This window comes from Pelophylax lessonae (assembly GCF_965119305.1).
Source record: "Pelophylax lessonae genome assembly, chromosome: 10".
In the NCBI taxonomy this organism is placed as follows: domain Eukaryota; kingdom Metazoa; phylum Chordata; class Amphibia; order Anura; family Ranidae; genus Pelophylax; species Pelophylax lessonae.
In genome coordinates, this window is record NC_138777.1 from 177,621,667 (window position 1) to 177,642,868 (window position 21,202).

Here is a 21,202-nt window from a genome sequence, read left to right on the forward strand (position 1 = left end):
AAATACATATTTTCAGTATTTTTTTTTTTCACGCTGCAAAATGTATATAAAAATAATAGCTTATATGTTTTTATATTTTTATATGTATAAAATATGCATTATATTGCATTACTGAATCAATGTAAGAAGACAACAGCACCATAAGTGTCTTCATCTAAGGTGGAATGATCTGCATCTGGCTGGCTGTTGTGCTGGCCAAGACATTCTGGTTGTTTGTTGTATCACACTAAAATGTCTTCTTAGCGAGCCGTATGGCTGAGATGGGATACAGTTCTTGGTATTACAGAATAACATGTTTTATAATATTAAGGAGGTTTCTTCTGCGATTTATGTACTGAGCTGGCAACAGCTAAAGCTCCTCCTTGAACAAAGCGTACAAAATAGTCACCAGCCAGAGGTCCAACTGCATACAGGCCTTTCTCCTGTAGGCACTCATAGGTGAATGGGTCAATCTCTAGAGGGTTCCTTTTGGAGCTGACTGGCTTCTCTGTATCCAGAGTCAGATGCCTGCCATTTTTTGGAAGGAAAGACAAGTTAGGGTTGGAACCAATAAGAATTAAGGTCATGGAGACATTGAATGCCTTGTGCTGTCCATACTTATCCCTGAAAATACATTTTTTGTTGTCACTAAGGTGAACTGGATGGTGCTCAGGAAGACTCACGTAACCTTCATAGGGTCCTCCTTTAAAGACAGATTGTTCTTTCATCATTTGGTACACCTTGTGGTACTCTGGGTACATGACCTGTGGTAATTGGTTGAAAATGAGTGCTGGGTCATTAACCCGTCTTCTAAAGGCATGAATTACGGGGATGTTGTAGTGATGCGCTAACAGAATTGCATCTGCAGCTGTCAAACCTGCACCTATGATCAGTACTGGGTCTGAGTCTTTATGGACTTTTTTTGTCTTCACAGCCTCTTCAAGAGCAGAGATCTGGTGGTACACAAATGGAAGATCTTCTCCTTGGATACCCAGTTTCAAAGGGCTATCATATGTCCCTGTGGCCAGAACCACATTCTTTGCATAGACACAGAAATTTTGTTTGTTTCCTGCATTGTTTTCAATGAAGCCACTCACTTGGAAGATGCTCTTGTCCTCTAGTCTATCTGTGTTAAGCTTGGGTTTGTCGCAGAGGTTGTCCTTCTCTGGTAATTTTCCCTCACTTCTGCTCAGTTTTACAACGGAGGTGACAACAGCTCCTGAGACAAAGTTGTCCTGAAGTCTTTTATTCCTTACATAGTACTGGTAATAATTCAAGATGTCGCCTGCAGTGGACCTATCATTTCTGAGGTTCCTAAAATAAAAAACAGTAGGTGGTTTGTTAAAGGAATTCTGTGCTTTTACACATTTTAAAAAATTTATATTTTTGGATATTGGTGAGTGGGTTCCTTCGGTGTCCAACTGACTGCTCTCTTAACTTCCACAAGAATAAGGGCACTGATGACTTTTTCAGATCAGCTGTAGAGCTGAACATTGGTATTTTTGTAAAAAATACCTTTGCAGTGCACAGGGATGGTAAAACTCTCTACTTTTCACCAGTATGGACAAAGTGCCAGGACACTTAAATTTGAAGTCATAATAAAATGCTTTTTAAACACTTTCAGTAGTTTATATAATGTACTTCTTTATTTTTAAGTCTTCGAATATGTTCGATCTGGTTACATCTTGCTATTACTGATGCCCCAGGTTTCCTGATTCAGGGTGGCTCCTTTCCTCACAGTATCCAATACAGCAACCCTTGCATATAGGGGCTAGAGTTATGTCTCCCAACACCGTATGCATCAATAGAAACACACAGCCCCATAGCATAGGATAACATGACATTCCCCTGCTCCTCCCTCCTTATCCCCTCTCCCTTCTCCAAGTTAACAGACTGGCTTAAGACAGCACTGTCCACTGTAAACTCTTCCTTTGAAAACCAGAAGCTTTGCGAGGCAGCACTGAGAGACCAGGATACAGCAGCATTAAAAGTTGTAAACCGCAAGTGCTGGGGTAAAAATTGTATCTAATAGGTTACTGAGGAATGTTTTTTAATTGTTCTCAATTTGTTAAGTAAGCTAAAAAAAAGCTGGGGGTTTACTACTGTAAATGCTGCAATTATAACTCAAAATAAGTACAGTTCATTTGTCACTGAAGAAAGACCCTTAAAGTAGAAATCTGGTAAAAAGCTAACTAAGCTTAAACCTACTCCCACCCTCATTCTAAGCCCTATGCTAACTACCCTATAAAAGGAAAGGAAAGATGTGCTTACCTAATCTAAGGGTGCTCTGATCTGGTCATGTGATCCAAGCGCGGCTTCAATGTATAGGTGAGATAGCAAACAATGGATGCCCCATAGTAAGTCTGTGGATGACATTGCCTCCCAGATTCTGAAACCATTGTTGTTGCTCCCTCCTCTTCCCTGAAGCTGGCCACTGCGGAGATCATGTGACCAGACCACACCACAGTGCCCTTAGATTAGGTAAGTATACTGTACACATCTTTCCTTTACAGGGCAGTTAGCATTGGGCTTAAAATGAGGGTTGGAGTAGATTTAAGCTTAGTTAGCTTTTGACCAGACTTCCACTTTAACGTCTGATAAGGCAACTATTTCCAGAATGCCATAGGTAGCTGTGTGAAACATTAATTTATCCATGTTCAAAATGCAAGCTATGTGCAGTATAAATAACTGAGATAAATAGAGATTAGCCATTCTGTAGACAGTGTTGTATTAGTACTAGTTATCTGCTTTAGACTGTGTTCTTGTATTGTAAATTGAAGCTTTCTGCAAATGTTCTTATCAGGTAACCCCCAAGCCCGTCCTTTCTCCAAGTGTTCAAGAATTCCTAGTACGCAGATACAGTACAAAGGATGGCAGACACAAATACTCTACGCTTTACATCAACTGAACAGGACTTAGGGAAAAGCTACCGAATAAGGGGATGCTTGGGTTGTTTGTCTCTACAGATGTACAGACAATCTGTTTAAAGGAAATTTCATCTAGCTTTGGGTAAGGAAAACCTAGGTAAAGTAAACCTTCACCTAGGAATCTGACTTTTTCACTTTCCTCCATCCTCTCTCCTTACAATAGGAAAAAAATTGGATTTTTGGCTTATCATGAAATACATTTCTCTGATGTTCATTGAGGGACACAGCTCCTGATCTTCTTAACCATTGGGTTATACTGCCCCATACAGGAGAAGGACACTAGGCAGAAAAAGTCTGGCTACTCCTATGGGCAGTCCCAGGGGGTATACTCCCTTTCTCTGCTATAGGTACTCAGTTTTGTTATAAGCAGTGTCAGAAGAATTACAACTCCACAGAGGGATGGGTGCTGTATCCATCATTGAACATCAGAGAAATGGATTTTACGGTAAGTCAAAAATCCTATTTTCTCTTTCGTTCATGGACGAACACAACTCCAGATCTTCTTAACCATTGGGACGTCCCAAAGCAGTGAGGGGTGGGAACAGCAAAAAATTAATTCCCAAGGCTAAACTATAGCCAACCAGGTAAACAGGAGCTCAACCAAAACAACTGGAGCCCACCTGAAAAGAACAATACACCCTCAAAGAGGACCAGGTCCTCCAAAAAGCAGCCTGCAAAACTTTGCGGCCAAAGGAAACATCCGCAGATGCCAACACATCCACTTTATAGAACTTTGTGAAAGTGTGCACCGGCGACCAGGTGGCCGCCTTGCAAACCTGTGTCACTGATGCCTGATGATGGAAGGCCCAGGGAGGCACTGAGCACCCAAGTAGACTGCGCCTTGACAGGCAAAGGAGAAACCTGACCCTTGATGGAATAGGTCTGAACCACTGTCTCTCTGATCCATCTGAAAATGGTCACAGAGGAAGAGGACCACCCTTTCCGAGGTCCATCCATGAGCACAAATAGTGAGTCTGATTTCCTAAAAGACTCCGTAGCTGCCAGGTACACCCTAATCACCCAGACCACATCCAAGGCATGCAAAGCAATTTCCGTTGGATGTTTTGGCCTGGGACACAGGGAAGGCAACACAATGTCTTCATTCAAATGAAAATCAGAGACAACCTTTAGAAGGAATGACGGAAAGGGGTGAAGAACCACCTTATCTCTGAACCACCAAGTAAGACCGAATAATGCCGCCAATTCCGACACCCTGCACGCAGAGGTGATAGCCACCAAAAAGGCCACCTTCTGGGACAACGTAAGCAGGGGAATCTCCCGAAGATTCTTAAAGGGAGGCTTCTGAAGGACTGAGAGCACCAAATTGAGGTCCCAAGGTGGTAACGGAGACCGCACTGGAGGAGTCAAGCACCGAACTTCCTGAAGAAAAGTATGCACCAGGGAGTGCGTGGCCAAGGGCCATTCAAAGAAAACCGCTAAGGCCGTCGACACCTGGCCCTTGATAGTACTCAAGGCCAGTTTGTGCTCAAATCCCCCCCCCCCATTGAAGGAAGGCCAAGATCCGAGCCATTGAAAAAGAATGAGGATGAACCCCCAAGAGACTCACACCACGCAATGTACGTCTTCCACGTATGATGGTAGATCTTCCTAGAACTAGATTTCCTAGCTTTTAACAGTGTTGGAATCACTGACTCAGACAAACCTCTATCTATCAGCACCTGGCATTCAACAGCCAAGCCGTCAAAGCCAGCAACTGTAAAGCAGGATGGAAGATGGTCCTTGGGACAGCAGATCTTCCCTGAGAGGAAGCTTCCAAGGAACGTTGGCAACTAGCAGCACCAGATCGGCCTACCAAGCCCGGGGAGGCCAGTCCGGGGCCACTAAGATGACCGGAATCCCTTCTGCCTCGATCCTGCGTAGAAGTCTTGGCAGAAGCTTGACAGGAGGAAATGCGTAAATCCGACGATACTGAGACCACGGGACACAAACAGATCCACCTCGGGAATGCCCCATTGGAGACACAACTGATGAAACACCTCCTGATGAAGGGACCACTCCCCTTGGTCCAACGCCTGCCAACTGAGGTAATCCGCCTGCCAGTTTTCCACCCAAGGAATGTGTACGGCAGAGAGGGCTGGAATGAACCGTTTGTCCCACCTTAGAGTGTCGGTTACCTCCAGAGCCGCCAGGACACTTTTTGTGCCCCCCTGGTGATTGATATAAGCCAGGGCCGTGGTATTGTCCGATTGAATGCGCTCTGGATCTCCCTGAAGATGATTTGTTCAGTGTTCCAAGCACAGTTTGATCACTTGGAGTTCCAAGTCATTGATCGGTAGTCTGGACTCTCCCAGTGTCCAGATCCCCTAAACAGAATTTTTGCAGAGAACGCCTCCCCAGCTGGACAGGCTGGCATCCGTGATGACCACTGTCCAATCAAAGGGGAGAAAGGATTTGCCCAGCTGAAGCGCAGGAGAACGAAGCCACCATATCAGGGACTTTTTCGTTCCCTGGCTCAGCCGGATCTGATTGTCCAGAGACTGCGGAGTCTTGTCTGTGCGTCGTATGGAACTGTGCAAACTGAACTGCCTCGAAGTTAGACACCATCAGGCCCAGCACCTACATACAAGTCCAGAGGGATGACCATCTGCTGGACAGCAGGAGATGAATTGCAGCCTGCAGTTTCTGGAGTTTGTCCACAGGAAGGAGCACTCTGGCTCAGACCCAGATAGTCTAGCTTTGTGGACGAAACCAGAGCAGACTTCTGAAAATTCAGAATACAGCCAAACTTCCTCAGAATTTGTATGGTGATTTCCAGGTTTTCCACCAGAGCAATAGGAGACTCCGCTCGCAGGAGGTCATCCAAGTAGCCCAGTACCACGATCCTCCGGGGCTAACACTTTTGTGAAGACCCGAGCAGCAGAAGCGAGACCAAAGGGTAACACCACAAACTGATAATGCTCCTCTCCCACCGCAAAGCTGAGGAAGCACTGTTGACCAGCACATACTGGAATGTGAAGGTAAGCATACTTGATGTCGACATATGCAAGAAAATCCCCCTGAGGCAGAGATGCCACCACTGTGCGAATGGACTCCATTCTGAACTTCTGCACCCGTACAAAGCAGTTCAGCGCCTTGAGGTCCAGGATTGGATGCACCTTGCCTTCCTTCCTGCGAACTGTAAACAGGTTTGAGTAAAAACCCTCCGCCCCAAACAGACCCTGTAAGCAGTCCAGGGACAGGCGCAAGTTGGAAGGAAAGAACCTTGCCGGGGGGTAAGAGCGAAACTCGATCTTGTAGCGGGACCGTATGACTTCGTGGACCCGCTTGTCTTGTACCAGGGAAGTACACGGGTCGGGAAATCAGCGAAGACATCCCCCCATCCCCGATATGGATGAGGGCGCACCTTCATGCTGAAGGAGCCTTGTCCGCGGGTCTCAATAAGCCCACTCTCGACTTGCCAGATCAAGTTTGCTTGGATCCACCAGAGGAGGCCCTGAACGGGTTTGATCCCTTGTCAGTCGCCCCTGAGGGATGAAAAAACGTCTTATGAGCCGATGAGAGTCATTGCCCTTAGTAGTCTGCAGGAGAAAGACACTCTCACCCCCCTTTGAGACCCTTAATGATGTCATTCAGGGTAGCTATAAACAGGCGATCTCCTTGAAAAGGAAGCTCAGTCAATGCCTTCTTAGAAGTCTGGTCCGCAGACCAGCATTTGAGCCAAATAATAAGCTGAAGGACCACTGCTAGCCTAGCAACTAGGGGAGCCAAAGAGGCATCACAGATCAACTCAGCACCTTGGCCAACTGGTCCGCCAGCACAGCAAAGGCAGGGGGGAGCTGCTTCTCCTCAAGATAAAAGCTTAGCCCACTCAGTCAGAGTTTGCGACACCTGTGCAATGGTAAATACCGGCCTCAGTGCCGAACCAGCCAGGGTGTACATATTGCGGGCCACAGCCTCGGCCTTCCTGTCAGCTGGGTCCCTAAAGGCCAGGGTCTCTTCAACCAGAATCATGGTTGCTTTTCTCAATCTGGAGACCGGAGGGTCCACCACTTGTGGAATAGTCCACTTTTTAGGAAGGGACTCCTCACAGGGGTACCGCATTGCAAATCGCTTAGGGATTACAAAGGGACGTTTTGGCCGTTCCCACTCTTTAGTGACAATTCTGTCAAAATAGGCGAGGAAAGGAAACACCTTTGCCACTTTGGATGGTTTGCGAGTGCCAAAGGGAACTGATGCCTCCGTTGCAGCTTCAGCTGCGTCCTCCATTTTTAAGGGTTTACGCAAAGATACAATCAGTGCATCCATCAGTGCCTTTTTGTGCACGGTTCCAGAAGTGGAGGAATCATCCTCACTATCTGAGAACTCAGGGTGCGTGGTCACAGACCCAGCAGAGTGTCCCACATCCGCAGCGGCCTAATCAGATACAGGATCTGAGGAAACAGATGAGGCAGGGGAAGGCCGGGGGGCGCTTTTTGCTAGCTCGTTGCCCAAAAACCACCTCCACCTGGGACACAAATGACTCCAGGACAAATGTCAGTGCATCGATGAATGGTTGGGACCTGGAGGGCCCCGCAGCCTCTGAGAGGGGATCAGGGAGGAAATGTGCTCCAAAGACTACATGAGTAACTAGGGGGACCCCACAAGAAAAGGTGTAAAAAACACTGCTAAGGGACTACCCCACCGCTCCGGCAGCACCACTCGGTCGACAGTAAAAGAGCACCTAATCGATCCTCAGCAGAGTGGGAGAGGACCCCACCAGACTCACCACCCAGCAGAAACAGGCACCTGAAGCCACCAGGATAATCTGCACTCCACGTGCGTCGATCAGGAAGTGAAAAGATCCAGGAGTCAGCACCAGGGGATGAGGAGGGGCTGCCACCGTCAAAATCGCTGCCTACAGGGCTCCACTGTCATGACTGCTGCTATTTTCAATGGCAAACCACTGCAAAATGGCTGCAGGACTACACAAACATGGCCACCGTGCATTGAGCACACAGGCTACCGCAAAATGGTGGCCCCGCGCAGCCCCACAAGGCTCCCTGGGACGCAGGAGAGATCCCTAGGCCTCACACGGGACAGGCAGGAAGGGGGGCCTCTGGCAGGAGCCCCCACCAGGTACAGCTCCCCCACATCCGATTGCCTGGTCGCTGGTGGTGCACCCCCCCGCCCCTATCACCAACACAGCACCCTGCCCCCACCCCCGGCAGTGGACCAGGCCACCCCACAGCCCCAGCATAAGTAAGGGAGGGGGTGGATGGGGGGTAATACGGCCCACAGGGACCACCAGACCAGGGGTGCCTAACGGGAAGGAGGGGAACCCAGGGGTCCCACCATCCCATGGAGGGGCCCACGTCCACCCCAAAACCCTCCAGGGGGAGAGGGGGGATAGTCACTTACCATACCAGGAACCAGGCGGGCACCGCTCTAGGCAGAACTTCCTCTCCATCGAAATGGAGGGCTGTCGGCCCGGAGGAACGCTGAGACTCGACCTGAGACCCAGTAGAATGCGACCTCGTGAGTCGTTTAACTCGCAGGCCAGCCCCCGTCCAGTGGGGCCATGTCGTGGCCGACCTAGCGCGGAGCTGAGGTCTGCACGTGCACGCTGGCCAGACTGGGGTGACCACTGGATCTAGATTATCCAGCCCGTCGCCCAGTCCGGCAGTTGATTGTAGATCTCACAGGAAAAATACTAGGAGAAAAAATTATATCTAAAAAGAAAAAAATGCCAGGACCAGAGATCCCAACAAGGAACTAGCTTACTCCTTACTCCTGACTAGGCAGAAAAAAAAATACCTATAGCAGAGAGAGGGAGTATACCCCATAGGACTGCCCAAAGGCGTAGCCAGACTTTTGTTCTGCCTAGTGTCCTACTTCTGCAGGGGGCAGTATAACCCAGTGGTTAAGAAGATCAGGAGGAGCTGTGTCCGTCAATGAACGAAAGAGAAAAATATTTTTACACATGAAATACTTTTAAACATTTTTACAGTCTCTGCTTCCTAAATCCTCGCCTAGGCAAAAAAGACATAAATAGCACAATCTTGCGCATGCACAAACACACTGTGGGACCTATAGGAACTGGCAGAGACCCATGCTGTGTCTGCAAATGTACAAAATCACACTGAACCCCTGCACATGCACAGAAAGCATTAGAGAATATGAAATTCCTCTTTATAATCACCTGCTGAGATCTGCGGCTTTGGATGTACTGTTTCGGCTGCCACGCTAGGACTATCATTTGAAAACCAGACACCATTTCATTAAATCCCCCCTAAAGCAGGCAGAGTTCTGAAGATTGTTGTGGTAAAGGAAAAATTTTATACATTTTCAGTGGGTTCATATTCTATTGATTATAACAATGTTTACCTTAATACAATTTTCTATATGACTTTCACAGACTTTGAGGTATGGTCATTAATATTTTTGTTATATAGTTTTGCAGCACTGGGGGTCATTGGTTCGAATTCCAACCTAGTCACTATCTACATTGAATATATATGTTCTCCTTGTGCTTGCATGGGTTACCTCCCAGTACTTCCATCTCCCATATTCCATTTTGGCTCTAGCATGTGTAGGTTTGCATGTGACATAGGGACCTTACATTGTAAAGGGCTGCATATATTGTCACCATTATATAAATATCTGTAATAATAATAATTTGTAGATTGGCCATAGCAGGAAGCAACTATTCTGTCTCCTACTGAAAAAAACATAAGTGGCGCAGCCTCTTAGTCCAGTCCCCCTGCAAAGTCTTACATATACCTGTTCAGTTTATCAGCTGCATGCAGCTTTTTCTAACAGGGTGACAACACTCCTCCATTTTTCCTGAATTCAGAGCACAGTTGTCACCCTTTTGTATACCGTGCCTGCTTATACTACAGTAAGATGATAAGATGTTGCAGGGGACGTAGCTATCAGCATTGCCCCTCGTGATTCACAGGCCTATAGCTTGTCAATCAACAGCTGGCAATGCCTAATCCTGCCCACTGTTTTCTGAATTGGCAGCACTGCCTCTACTGCTAAATCCCTCCTACTGTGAGCTGCAGTGTCTAGGAGGGGGAGCGTGTGAGACGCACATGAAGGAGAATTTGGCTCAGTCAGGGGAAGAAAGGGAAGATTTACACCAAGCTGTTCTGCTTACACATTTATCTAAAAGCACCAAAAATATACATTACAACCATAACAGTCACCATCCTCTGGTTTCTTACCTCCTTTTCATTCTCATCCAGTCTTTAAATGATAAATCAGGCAGGCCCATCCAGTCCCCACGGCTAAGAGTAATCATGGATCCCTCAATGGCCTAAAATATAAAATACTTGTGGTCACATACTATAGCTTCCATAGCACAGAACAAAAATACTTACTTTCCCTGAAGACATTAAGACAGAAGATATAGTTTATTTTTAGGCTTTTTTTCACACCAGCCCATGGCGTTTTTCGTGCAGGCTGATGTTTGTTGTGCACATGCAGCGAGGGGCGATACATTGTGCTGTTTCAGCGCATCAAACCATTTACTTTTTTTTAACCCTTTTGAAGTGCCACAAAATGACACTGCAGCTGAGTTGTCATGTAATGAGTTGAGCTGTGGAAACACTAAGTCCAAGGGGATTTCAGCCATTCTTAGCTCTCCTTCCCCCCTTAGCAGTGATAACTTTGCCAAATCCCTAGTAGAGCTGCACGATTATTCATTAAAAAAAAACTGCAATCTCGATTCAAACCCCCACACGATTATAATCAGGCATTTCCACGTTTCATGTAAGTGCAGAACAGTTCTGTGCTCACAGCTGTAAAAAACAAAAACAAAATAAACCCCCAGCCAGCAAAGTTTATTACAACATTGCTCAGCGCTGAGAAATAAATAGAAACATTGTATCATTTGGTTCTTTTAGATCAAAGCGATGAACTTTGGTCTGCAAATGAGGGCAGTTTAACCACTAAAAGACCAGGCCTTGACACTTGTTGCTTACAAGTTAAACGAGTATTTTTTGCTAGAAAATTACTTAGAACCCCCAAACATTATACTGTATATATATATATATATATATATATATATATTTTGTTTATATATACCTAAAGAATAAAGTGAAGGTTGTTGCAATATTTTATGTGACACTGTATTTGCGCAGTGGTCTTTCAAACCCAATTTTTTGGGAAAAAATAGACTAATGAATTTAAAAAAACTAAAAAGTAAAGTTAGCCCAATTTTTTGTATATTGTGAAAGATGATGTCACGCCGAGAATTGTGATCTTTATTATAAGCGAAAAAATTGGGATTCTCATTTTATCCAGAATCATGCAGCTCTAACCCCTAAGCATTTCCCACCAAAAGGGAAGCATCTCATCTTTTTATTACAATTTACATATCCATCCCAGCATGACAGTCAACAAAGCTCTATGTTAATATCTCAGTCTGAAGCTGGCCATACACTGCTAATGTGCTAAACACAAAAAAAAAAACAACAGATTCCTCCATCCACACAAGGTAGATGGACACTGTTTTTTGACAACTGCAGCTGATGATTAGGAAGAAATTTCTATAATTTCCCCTTCAACAGAAGTTGATCAAAAAATAGATTTTTTTTCGAGCGGGGATGGCCACACACTGATTGAAATTCGGCCAATCCCTGCGAAACCAGCCCTATTTACAGTGTATGGCCAGCTTAAGTCTGCATTAAATGTACACAGCAGTCACGTGTACAAATGAATACTTTGAATCTATTTCACAAATAGCAGCTATAGCACTTGGTTTCTCCTTATGTGTCTTTTCTGTCTCTAATGTGATCCAATGATAAATTCCATGTGAACCACTCACATTCCAAGCGCCCCCTGGTGGTCCTCCCCCCAGCACCAAGTGAGGAATGGCTCTCTCTGGTTCTAGAGTCCATCTCAGCATAGATTCCACATCCCCGAGAAAATCAGTGTCAGGTCTGAGCAGAGTGTCAAACAGCAAAGCAGCTGGACTGCTGGAGCGTCCTTCCAAGCCCTCCGACAAATACTCCAGATCCTGGAAAGGTAGAAAATGTAACGTTTATCATTTGTTAATTGTGATATATCAATAAATATTATTACGCAACTGCCATTACTAAGAACAACTGGGAACTCAGGTGGAAAGATCTCATTGCTTGTTGGAAGACAGAAAGCAGGTGAGTAAGAGCCCATTTACACTAGGGCGACTTATGAGGCGACTTGTGTCGCCCCAGGTCGCCTGACATAACAAAAGCCATGTTAATCAATCAGTGCCGTCTTAATTGGCACTACTGAAGTCGCTCCGACTTCAGAAAAGGGTCCTGTACTACTTTGAGGCGACCTGTGATCCGACTTGTCCCATATACTTCAATGGGAGTCGCCTCCTTATCTTAATTGAAGCGACTTGTGATCCGACTTTCCATAAAAATGGTATTGAACAAGAAAAAAAGAGCATTTTTCTTATAATTTTTATTAGAACATTAATACGGGTCTAAAAAGTGTACCTGTGAAGTTTCAGCTCTGTAGCATGTCCAGAACCCCCAAAAAATTATCATTTTTCTTAGAATTTTTATTAGAACATTAATACGGCTTCTCTCCTGGCTTTTTTTCTTGCAGGCATTTATCGGGCATTTTTGGGGGCAGGCATGACTTTTTTTGGATTTAGTGTCTGGGGGGTCTAAAAAGTGTCCCTGTGAAGTTTTAGCTCTGTGGCATGTCCAGAACCCACACTGAACCCACACTGCTGTATTAATAATTATAAGAAAAATGCTTTTTTTTTTTTCTGGTTCTGGACATGCTACAGAGCTGAAACTTCACAGGGACACTTTTTTGACCCCCCAGACACTAAATCCAAAAAAAGTCATGCCTGCCTCCAAAAATGCCCGATAAATGCCTGCAAGAAAAAAATGCCGGGTGCAGAGAAGCCGTATTCATGTTCTAATAAAAATAAGAAAAATGCTAATTTTTTTGGGGTTCTGGACATGCTACAGAGCTGAAACTTCACAGGTACCCTTTTTAGACCCCCCAGACACTAAATCCAAAAAAAGTCATGCCTGCCCCCAAAAATGCCTAATAAATGCCTGCAAGAAAAAACGCCGGGTGCAGAGAAGCCGTATTAATGTTCTAATAAAAATTATAAGAAAAATGCTAATTTTTTTGGGGTTCTGGACATGCTACAGAGCTGAAACTTCACAGGTACACTTTTTGGACCCCCCAGACACTAAATCCAAAAAAAGTCATGCCTGCCTCCAAAAATGCCCGATAAATGCCTGCAAGAAAAAAGGCAAGGTGTACAGAATCCGCCACACTGCTGTATTAATAATTATAAGAAAAATTCAAATTTTTTGGGGGTTCTGGACATGCTACAGAGCTGAAACTCCACAGGTACACTTTTTAGACCCCCCAGACACTAAAGACATGCCTGCCTCCAAAGACGCCTAAAAAATGCCCGATAAATGCCAGCAAAAAAAGGAAAGGGAAATTAGGTCACAACACATCATATTCTGATTGGACAAATACAAAGTCCTACAAAGTCGTCTCACGTAAGTCGCGCTGAAGTCGTGCTAAAAGTCGCCCCTTATGAGGCGACTTTAGTGGTCGCGGCAGTGTGAACTGGCTCAAAGTTAGCCAGCTGGCATATACCCCTACCTGCCGACTTAGTGCGCAAATCTGCATTACCAGAATAAAGCAGAGCTCCAGGTATGAAAAAAAAAAAAAATACGGTACATAACCCTTAAAGTGAATGTCCATTGAAATTACTTGACTCCCAAGCTTCTAGGTTCATTAGTCACAGGGGGGAATCAATGAGTGGATGTTTCTTGGTCACCTCCTCCTGTGAATGTTACAGCACTTTACTGCAGTTCCGGGCTTCCTGAAGGAATGGGAGAGCACGGAAACCACTGTAAATGCCACCGCATCTTCAGACCCCCATAAAAATGATTGAACAGCTCTAGAGTCCACTGGATCACTTTTATCTAAAAGCCCATCACCAGCTCCAGAAATCAATGCCAACATTTATGGTTACAGCAGCAGCCGTGAGCTAGCTTTAACCCCTTGAATACCTGGAATAAATGGACCTTGTTTGACAAGGATTTAAACATCACTGGTTTGTTCTGCTCTGTGCTCAAGAAGGGGTTACGAAAACCCTTAAAGTGGATCTAAGCCCCCCTATTCTTTATCTTCAAGAAAGTTGCCATCTTAGCCTCTGTTTGATCTGCTGCACATTTGATCAGTTACAACACCAGCCATTTGATGGCTTGACAGTTTGGCTGAAAGCACAAGAAACCGTGACAGTTATTGTTCATGGAATGCCTTGAATATAACTGCTTTGGGAAACAGCTTAAATTGATGGTTTAGTTCTGCTTTAAAGCTTTGTGTAGGTCATGAAAATGTGTGATTATTGTGAGAAGCAGCAAAAAGCTTCAGTGATCATCACAAGAAGATATATTTAACATTGTTACAGAAAGCTATTGGCATGAATTATGTAAGGTATGCTATGACCCACACACATACAAAAAAGGTCTGCAGCTAACAAAATGACACGCTGGGTTCTATATAAAAGGCATAGAGTTTCAACATTGCCAGACTCCCTTTAAAGTACTGTTTTACAGATATACATATATCTCAGAAGCCTCTATTAGCTTGCTTCCATTATACATTTTTTGAAGTACCTATAACTTTATTTTGATTGCCCACATACCAACACGCTGACCTAGAATGGTTGTATATGTCAGCTAGTAATTAGGAAACTAGTAATTCTATGCTGTAGCTCCCTAAGGCAACTGCCTTATGGCCTCACAGTGATAATCTACTCATGGCTGGAAGAGACACCTGTAGGCACCTCTCTACCATTAAATGTATTCGTTAGAAAAACTATGTTTTTCTACTCCAAAAATGTGTTCTAATGAAACTAAGAGCCATGAGGGACATTTTCAGAATGATTATTCACATTGAAGCTTATCAAATGTGCCCCATTTCACATGGCCTCAGGTCAAAGTGACCTTTCCACAGGGCCGATCACCTCTAGTGTCATCAGCTAGCTGGTTGTCAAAAGTCCCTATGTAATAGAGTGTTGCTTGAAAGACCTAATCTTTGTAATTTGGTTCCTTTGTCCCCCTTTCTCTTACTTTGACAAAAGAATAAGATCAAATGAATGCCAGCATAGTTTAAATATTAGATTGCCATGAAAGCAATTTTTATGTCACAGATGTTCTCTACGTCATCTCTTGGATCAATTTGCTGGAGTTTTAGACATTTTTCAACTATTGCTTCTGTTAATGGACATAGCTTCAAAATCAACAAGGTAGCCAATTTTAACCACTGTAATAATACAATATACTGTATTTTCTGGCGTATAAGACTACTTTTGAACCTCAAAAAACCCCCCCAAAAATGGGGGGTCGTCTTATACGGCGAGTATAATAACTCAAAGGTAACCTAAGTATAAGTATTACCGATATGTAATCTTTCAAGACGCTGGCTGTGTGGGAATCATGTACCGGTATACCGTATGTACCGTAGCTCAGGCTACATACAGTGTACCGCGCTGAGCCAATCAGGGAGAGCGATGTATTCTATTAATGAATGCGAAGCCTGCTCCGATTGGCAGAGTAACATCAGCCCACCTCTCTGACTCTGCCAATTCAAGCAGGCTTTGCATTCAATAATAGAATACATCGCTCACTGTGATTGGCTCAGCGTGGTATACTGTATGTAGCCGAAGCTACGGTATATACGGTATACCGGTAAAGGATTCCCACACAGCCAGCGTCTTGAGATTACATCTACTGGTAATACTTATACTTAGGGTACCTTGGAGATATTATGAGAGATTACATGTATTACAGTACTTGGGGTACCTTGGAGATCTATGAGAAATTTGACGTTTTTCAATGGTGTTGCCTTGCTTCGGAAAGGGGGTAGTCTTATACGGCGAGTATAGCCCAAAACCTATGTTTTAACTTGAAAATTAGGGGGGTCGTCTCATACGCCGGAAAATACGGTATATGTTGCAGATATAGCAATGATCACGTGAATGCATAATTCAATATTTAAATGTACACAAACCTGTTCAGTGATAGGAACACCAGGAAATTCTTCTAGTTTTCTTTGTAACAATGGATTGGGATGTACAGCTCCCTCTTTCACATATGGAGTATATCCAGACAATAAGTAGGACAGACAAATCCCTGATGGACCATTACCTAAAAGCAAGCAACCATTAACCATTAAATAGATATATCTACATGTTCTGGAAAGCAACACATGAAACATGCAAATATCTTTAAATACACTCTCTACCCATGCACAAAACCTTTTGGGCCATCCATTTTTATCTTCTCCAGTTGCCTGGACCCAACGCAACATGAGAACGAAAAATGCACAGCTCCCAGGGGGAGGAACAGCAGGCAGATGAAAGCTATTTGTATTACAGTAGAGCTACCATATACTGTATATATGCATGGGAGAAGGATATGGCATCTATTGCACCTTCTATGTCAAGGGTCTTCAAACTATGGCGCTCCAGCTGTTCAGGAACTACAATTCCCATCATGCCTAGTCATGTCTGTGAATGTCAGAGTTTTACAATGTCTCATGGGATGTGTAGTTCCGCAACAGCTGGAGGGCCGTAGTTTGAGGATCCCTGTCCTATGTCTTAGGATAGCAGCTCTGAAGCATGATATTTTTTTGTCCAGGGTGCAAATATTGAGCCAAAACTTAATTGTTTTGTAATGTCAGTAGACAGAATATTAAGATGTCCTTGCATATTTCCCATAAGGCTGCATTCACATGTCAGCGTATTGATCGCGGACAGAATCGCGGTAAAATCGCGCAAAAGAAATTGCGGGACGCATTACGCCCAAAAAAGTACAAGAGCTTTTTTGGAGCATAATGCGTCCCGCGATTTTTTTTGCGCGATGTTACCGCGATTCGGCAGGCGGAAATTGCGGCAACATCGCCCAGCGTTTGGGGTGCTATTGCAAATCACAGGCAACGCACAGGCGTCCCGCGATTTGCAATGATTTCCGGATCGCGGGCAGAATCGCTGACATGTGAATGCAGCCTAACACAGTTGTAGAATACAGACATTTATGCTAGCATATACAGTACATCACAAAAGTTATACTGTGAAATCCACTTTGTTGGTATTTACAGTTAAAATAGCCAGACAACTAGAATCAAAGCATGGATGAATCCATCCATTCACATGAACCCACAGCATAAACCTAAAATCCCAGCAGACAAAGGCAGCCATCATTTAATCCAGTTCGTCTAAAGCTGGCCATAGAAGGATCAAAATTTGACCGGTTTAGCAGGAACCAAACGAATGTAGAGCCATGTGTGTCCATGCCTGTTGGACAGAAGTCGATGAGTAGGCTCCATGCACTCTGGCTTTAAAATGGCTGCTTCTACAGGAGTTTTGTGTTTTGCCTGTAGACACAGCTCAGCGTTATCCTATGTGTCTATGCATATTTGGACGATTACGGGTATACGTTGAGCTCAGCTTTTAGAAGCAGAAAAAAAACCCTTCTGGTTTGCATTTCTGATAGGAGCTTTCTGGCAGAAAAAACAGAATATTTGTAAAATCTTACCGTAAAATTCCTTTCTCTGAGTCCTCTGACAGGCGCCGCCCATAAGAAGTCAATACCCATTGGTGAAGACTGAATGAGTGGGCGGCGACTGTCAGAGGACACAAAAGAAAAAATGCTAACCTCTCTTAAACTTGACTAAACTGAGTACAAAAACACTCTATATGAGCATTTTCGTTTAATGCCAAGGGAACTGGTGTTTTGTAATCCCAATGTGCATGGAGCCTTAGAACGACTTATCAAATAAGCTTGATAGAAATTTTTGTGTCCCCCATTTAGAACACAATAGAATAGCAGAGAGAAAAACTGACAGCTCAGGAGGTGCTGCTGTACTAACTATCAGTTGTCAGTACAGCGGCTTCTCCTGAGCTGTGTTTTTTTTTTTTTTTCGTTCTGTCCTGCTGGGTTGAACGGAAAGCAAAAACGACTATTGTGCACCAGGCTTTGTTGTTGTTCAGTCGTGTCATGACCTCATGGACAATAGCGCGCCAGGCTTTTCTGTCCTCCACTGCCTCCCGGAGCACCAGGCTTTAGACGGGTTCAAAAGCAGATCTGCCAAATGCACCTGACAATGAACTCTGAATGATCTTGGATGGAAGCTGAATGCAGCCAAAATCAGGCTGCAAATGCCCAAGCCCATCAGGCCCCAAGACTGGCTGAACTGAATTACTAATATTTAAGCAGGTAAGGCAGTTTACATATTTGTATTTTAACTATGGATTGAGCTGTTTGCCTGGTTTTTAGCTTTAAGGCAAAGAATTTCAGTTAGTTTTGTTAGTACATTATTGTATTTCCCATTCAATTCATGTTTTTCCTGCTCTGAATGAATATGTAAGAACATAATACATGTCTGTGCCCTTTGTGATGCTCATTGAGATATGATTATGTTTGGAACAATAATGTATTGCTCCCCTACAGAGAACCTGCTGAGCCACGTCTAGCATTGGCTGGCAAGGACATCAGTGGGTATGGGCATGGTGTACTTATGTAATGTAATACAAGTTACAGCTGACCCTTGTGTGCCTGTAAACTAAAGATGATGCTAATAAGGACACAATGTAGGTCTCTGCCAACATGGATCAAGGTTACATTCAGGGCACATCCAACTAAAATGCATATGAAAATCTCATGCAAAGCATGTCTGATGAAATGGTTTCTTGTTAAATCTTGTATCTCCGCTTTGTTCTCACTCTAAATAATGTATTATTACACTACTGAAACTAGGTAGATAGTTTTGGCCTGTAAGAGACATTTTTCTACTTGTCAGATACATTTACATTTACCATGTTAGCTAACAGGTATGAAAAATGCAAACAGGGTCTTTTGTATTTATAGATGAAATGATTTTCTTATTGCCAAACAAAAGAACCAAAGTTGCCAGAAAAAATATAAATACTGTCGCAAAAGAGGAAAAATATGGGACCCTATATATATGGGAGGCCTGAGGAAGGAGCGCATGCTCCGCAAACGCGTCGCCTGCGCCAATACGTCACGTCCGGGAAGTGACGTCAGGAGAACCCCAAGTGCGTTCCAGACACCAGGAAGTGCCGGTAACCACCGGCTTTTGCTCTGGGAGCCGTGACCGCTTGAGCCATCCTAAATCACAGCACCGGAAAGACAGACCTATACACCTGTGGATGCCCTTATGCTCTTTATATGCTCGTTTTGTGAGTACCCATGCATACGAAGTTTATTTTAATAAATCCTTCATACTACACTTAGAGTGGCGCCTGTGTTCTCCTTACAAAGTTGCCAGAGGCTCTGGCCTCTAAATAGTACCATGCTATGGCCACTTGCCAGCCAACTGAGTTGTATGCAAAGCCAAATAATTTTTTTAATTTTGGATAGAGTAGGAAAGAGCCCACCCCTCCAGGTTATTTTTTTTGCTGACTGTGTACCATTGGGGAAATGGGCAAATGCCAGCCAATCAGAATTCTGCGATCACAGACGCGTGGTTACAATTGGTTGTAAGCCATTTTTTGGTGACCACTGATCTGCATCAACTGGCTTATTAAATAAAATTAAAGCTAAATAACTACCCAAAGCAGCCAATCAGAATGCATCTTGTACTGGTCTCTCTTCGTTAAAAGGCAGTTGCAATGGTTTACTGTGGTCTTTGCTCTTTAGATTGTTAATTTAACAAGTCTTAAAGACTAATAAGCTATCACACTTAAAGCGGAGTTCCAGCCATTTACTCACCTGTCCAACGGTCCAGCGATGCGGCCGCTGGAAGCCTCGATCCTCTCCCTCGGCGCCGGCATCACTGCTGTGGGCACCCGGCTGTTACAGTTTGCGGCTTCACAGCCGGGTACCCACTGCGCATGTGCGAGTCGCGCTGCGCGCCGTGATTGGCCGGCAATCTTCTGGGACCTCTGACGTGTCCCAGAAGATTGCAGGGAGGGAGGGGGAGAGGAGAACTTCCGCTCAGGGCGCCGCGGCGCTCCGAGCGGAAGTGGGAGCGGGTACCTGTCAAAACTAGGTACCCTCTCCCCCCCCCCAAAAAATGACATGCCAAATGTGGCATGTCGGGGGGGTCAGGACTCCCTAAAGCGGAAGTTCCACTTTTGGGTGGAACTCCGCTTTAAGGAGGAACTAAGCCCTTCTATCCATTACAGCCAAGGAATCTGCCTTCTTAATCTCTGTTTGATCTGCAGTTGCCATGGTGCTGCACATGTGATCAGTTATGACACCAGTCATTTGATGGCTTGGCAGTTCAGTTGAGAGCACAAGCAACTGTCAGCGTTATCATTGACAGCATGCACTAAATAGAAATGTTGGGAAACAGTTAAATTGATGGTTTAGTTCCACTTTAAAGTCAACAAGGTTCAAAAAATATGGTAGAAATATTTTAAAAACAAAAACTGAGCAAGCACATCTCTTCTCTTCCTGAAGGACAGATGTGGAAGCGATCCTACTCACGTAGCTCACTTCAGACTAAGAGTGGTTATTACTACAGTGGAAGAGTTATAAATGGAAATCAGCAGGGAAACTTCTTCAAACCAGTTTCAGTTTTATAAGTATTATTACATATGTCATACTGACTAAGCAGTATGAAAAGACAACAGGCAAACACTTACCGATAATAACTACGGGAAGGGGCGACCGTTCACTTGTCTGATAATCTGCTAATTCCATAGACATTTTGGCCTCTTGGGTAAAATATATCAGAGTACCTGTAATTAGAAAATAGGAATTTTGAAACGATCTACGTATATCTAGAAAATAATCTGATTTAACATTATGTAATTATATATACGTTATTGTGATATTACATATTCTAGCACTGAAGGTCAGGTGGTGGTAATTTTGGTTATGAAAAGAAATGAAAGTTTTAGTGCTGTCCAAGGTACCCTAAAGTTCCCAACTATGCTCCTACCCTAAAGTAACCCCGAAAACTTAACGTGTATACTATTTTTTTTTTTTTTTTTTTTATACAGTAGGGAAGGGGTAAAACCCCTTTCAGGGTTTTTTTGCCATCTGTGTATTATTGTGGAAGTTTGCCTTCAATTCTTGTCCCGTAAACGCAACAAGAAGTTGGAGAAAGTCATCCAAAGTGAAGGGAATTCCCCTTTTAGACAGATGTCCTGGAACAGGTGTTCCCATTGGATGATTTCATCATACATATTGTTCTGAAGACAACTCCAAAATGCTAGATTTTCCATAACAGTCACTGGTACAATTAGAGGGGGAAATTTCCCCCATTGGGGGCCAGCCCGTAACATTCACCTTCCTCCAGCACTTAGCGTTCATCTAACCATTTAAATAAACTCAAACCAAACCTCC

The 21,202-nt window shown here is 44.1% G+C and overlaps 1 protein-coding gene and 1 long non-coding RNA gene across 5 annotated transcripts in view; one reads left to right on the forward strand and one right to left on the reverse strand.

Annotated features, from left to right (window-relative positions):
* Window positions 1-1,084, forward strand: part of LOC309565122 — a 92,504-nt gene extending 91,420 nt beyond the window's left edge. Inside the window, exon 2 of the long non-coding RNA XR_014225784.1 lies at window positions 914-1,084. This is a non-coding gene — a long non-coding RNA (uncharacterized lncRNA). The remainder of the gene's footprint in view (window positions 1-913) is intronic.
* Window positions 12-21,202, reverse strand: part of LOC309565116 (oxidative stress-induced growth inhibitor 1-like) — a 140,646-nt gene continuing 119,455 nt past the window's right edge. For 3 of the 4 annotated variants that reach the window (XM_082269895.1, XM_082269894.1, XM_082269896.1), the window contains exons 2-6: window positions 20,497-20,592; window positions 15,897-16,033; window positions 11,677-11,868; window positions 10,073-10,164; window positions 13-1,293 (exon numbers count right to left, since the gene is read on the reverse strand). In XM_082269895.1, the coding sequence (XP_082126021.1) occupies window positions 306-1,293; window positions 10,073-10,164; window positions 11,677-11,868; window positions 15,897-16,033; window positions 20,497-20,560 (1,473 nt within the window). In that variant the 5' untranslated portion in view covers window positions 20,561-20,592 and the 3' untranslated portion in view covers window positions 13-305. Of the gene's footprint in view, window positions 1,294-10,072; window positions 10,165-11,676; window positions 11,869-15,896; window positions 16,034-20,496; window positions 20,593-21,202 lie in introns of all 4 variants that reach the window. The other variant, XM_082269893.1, reaches the window with a different exon arrangement.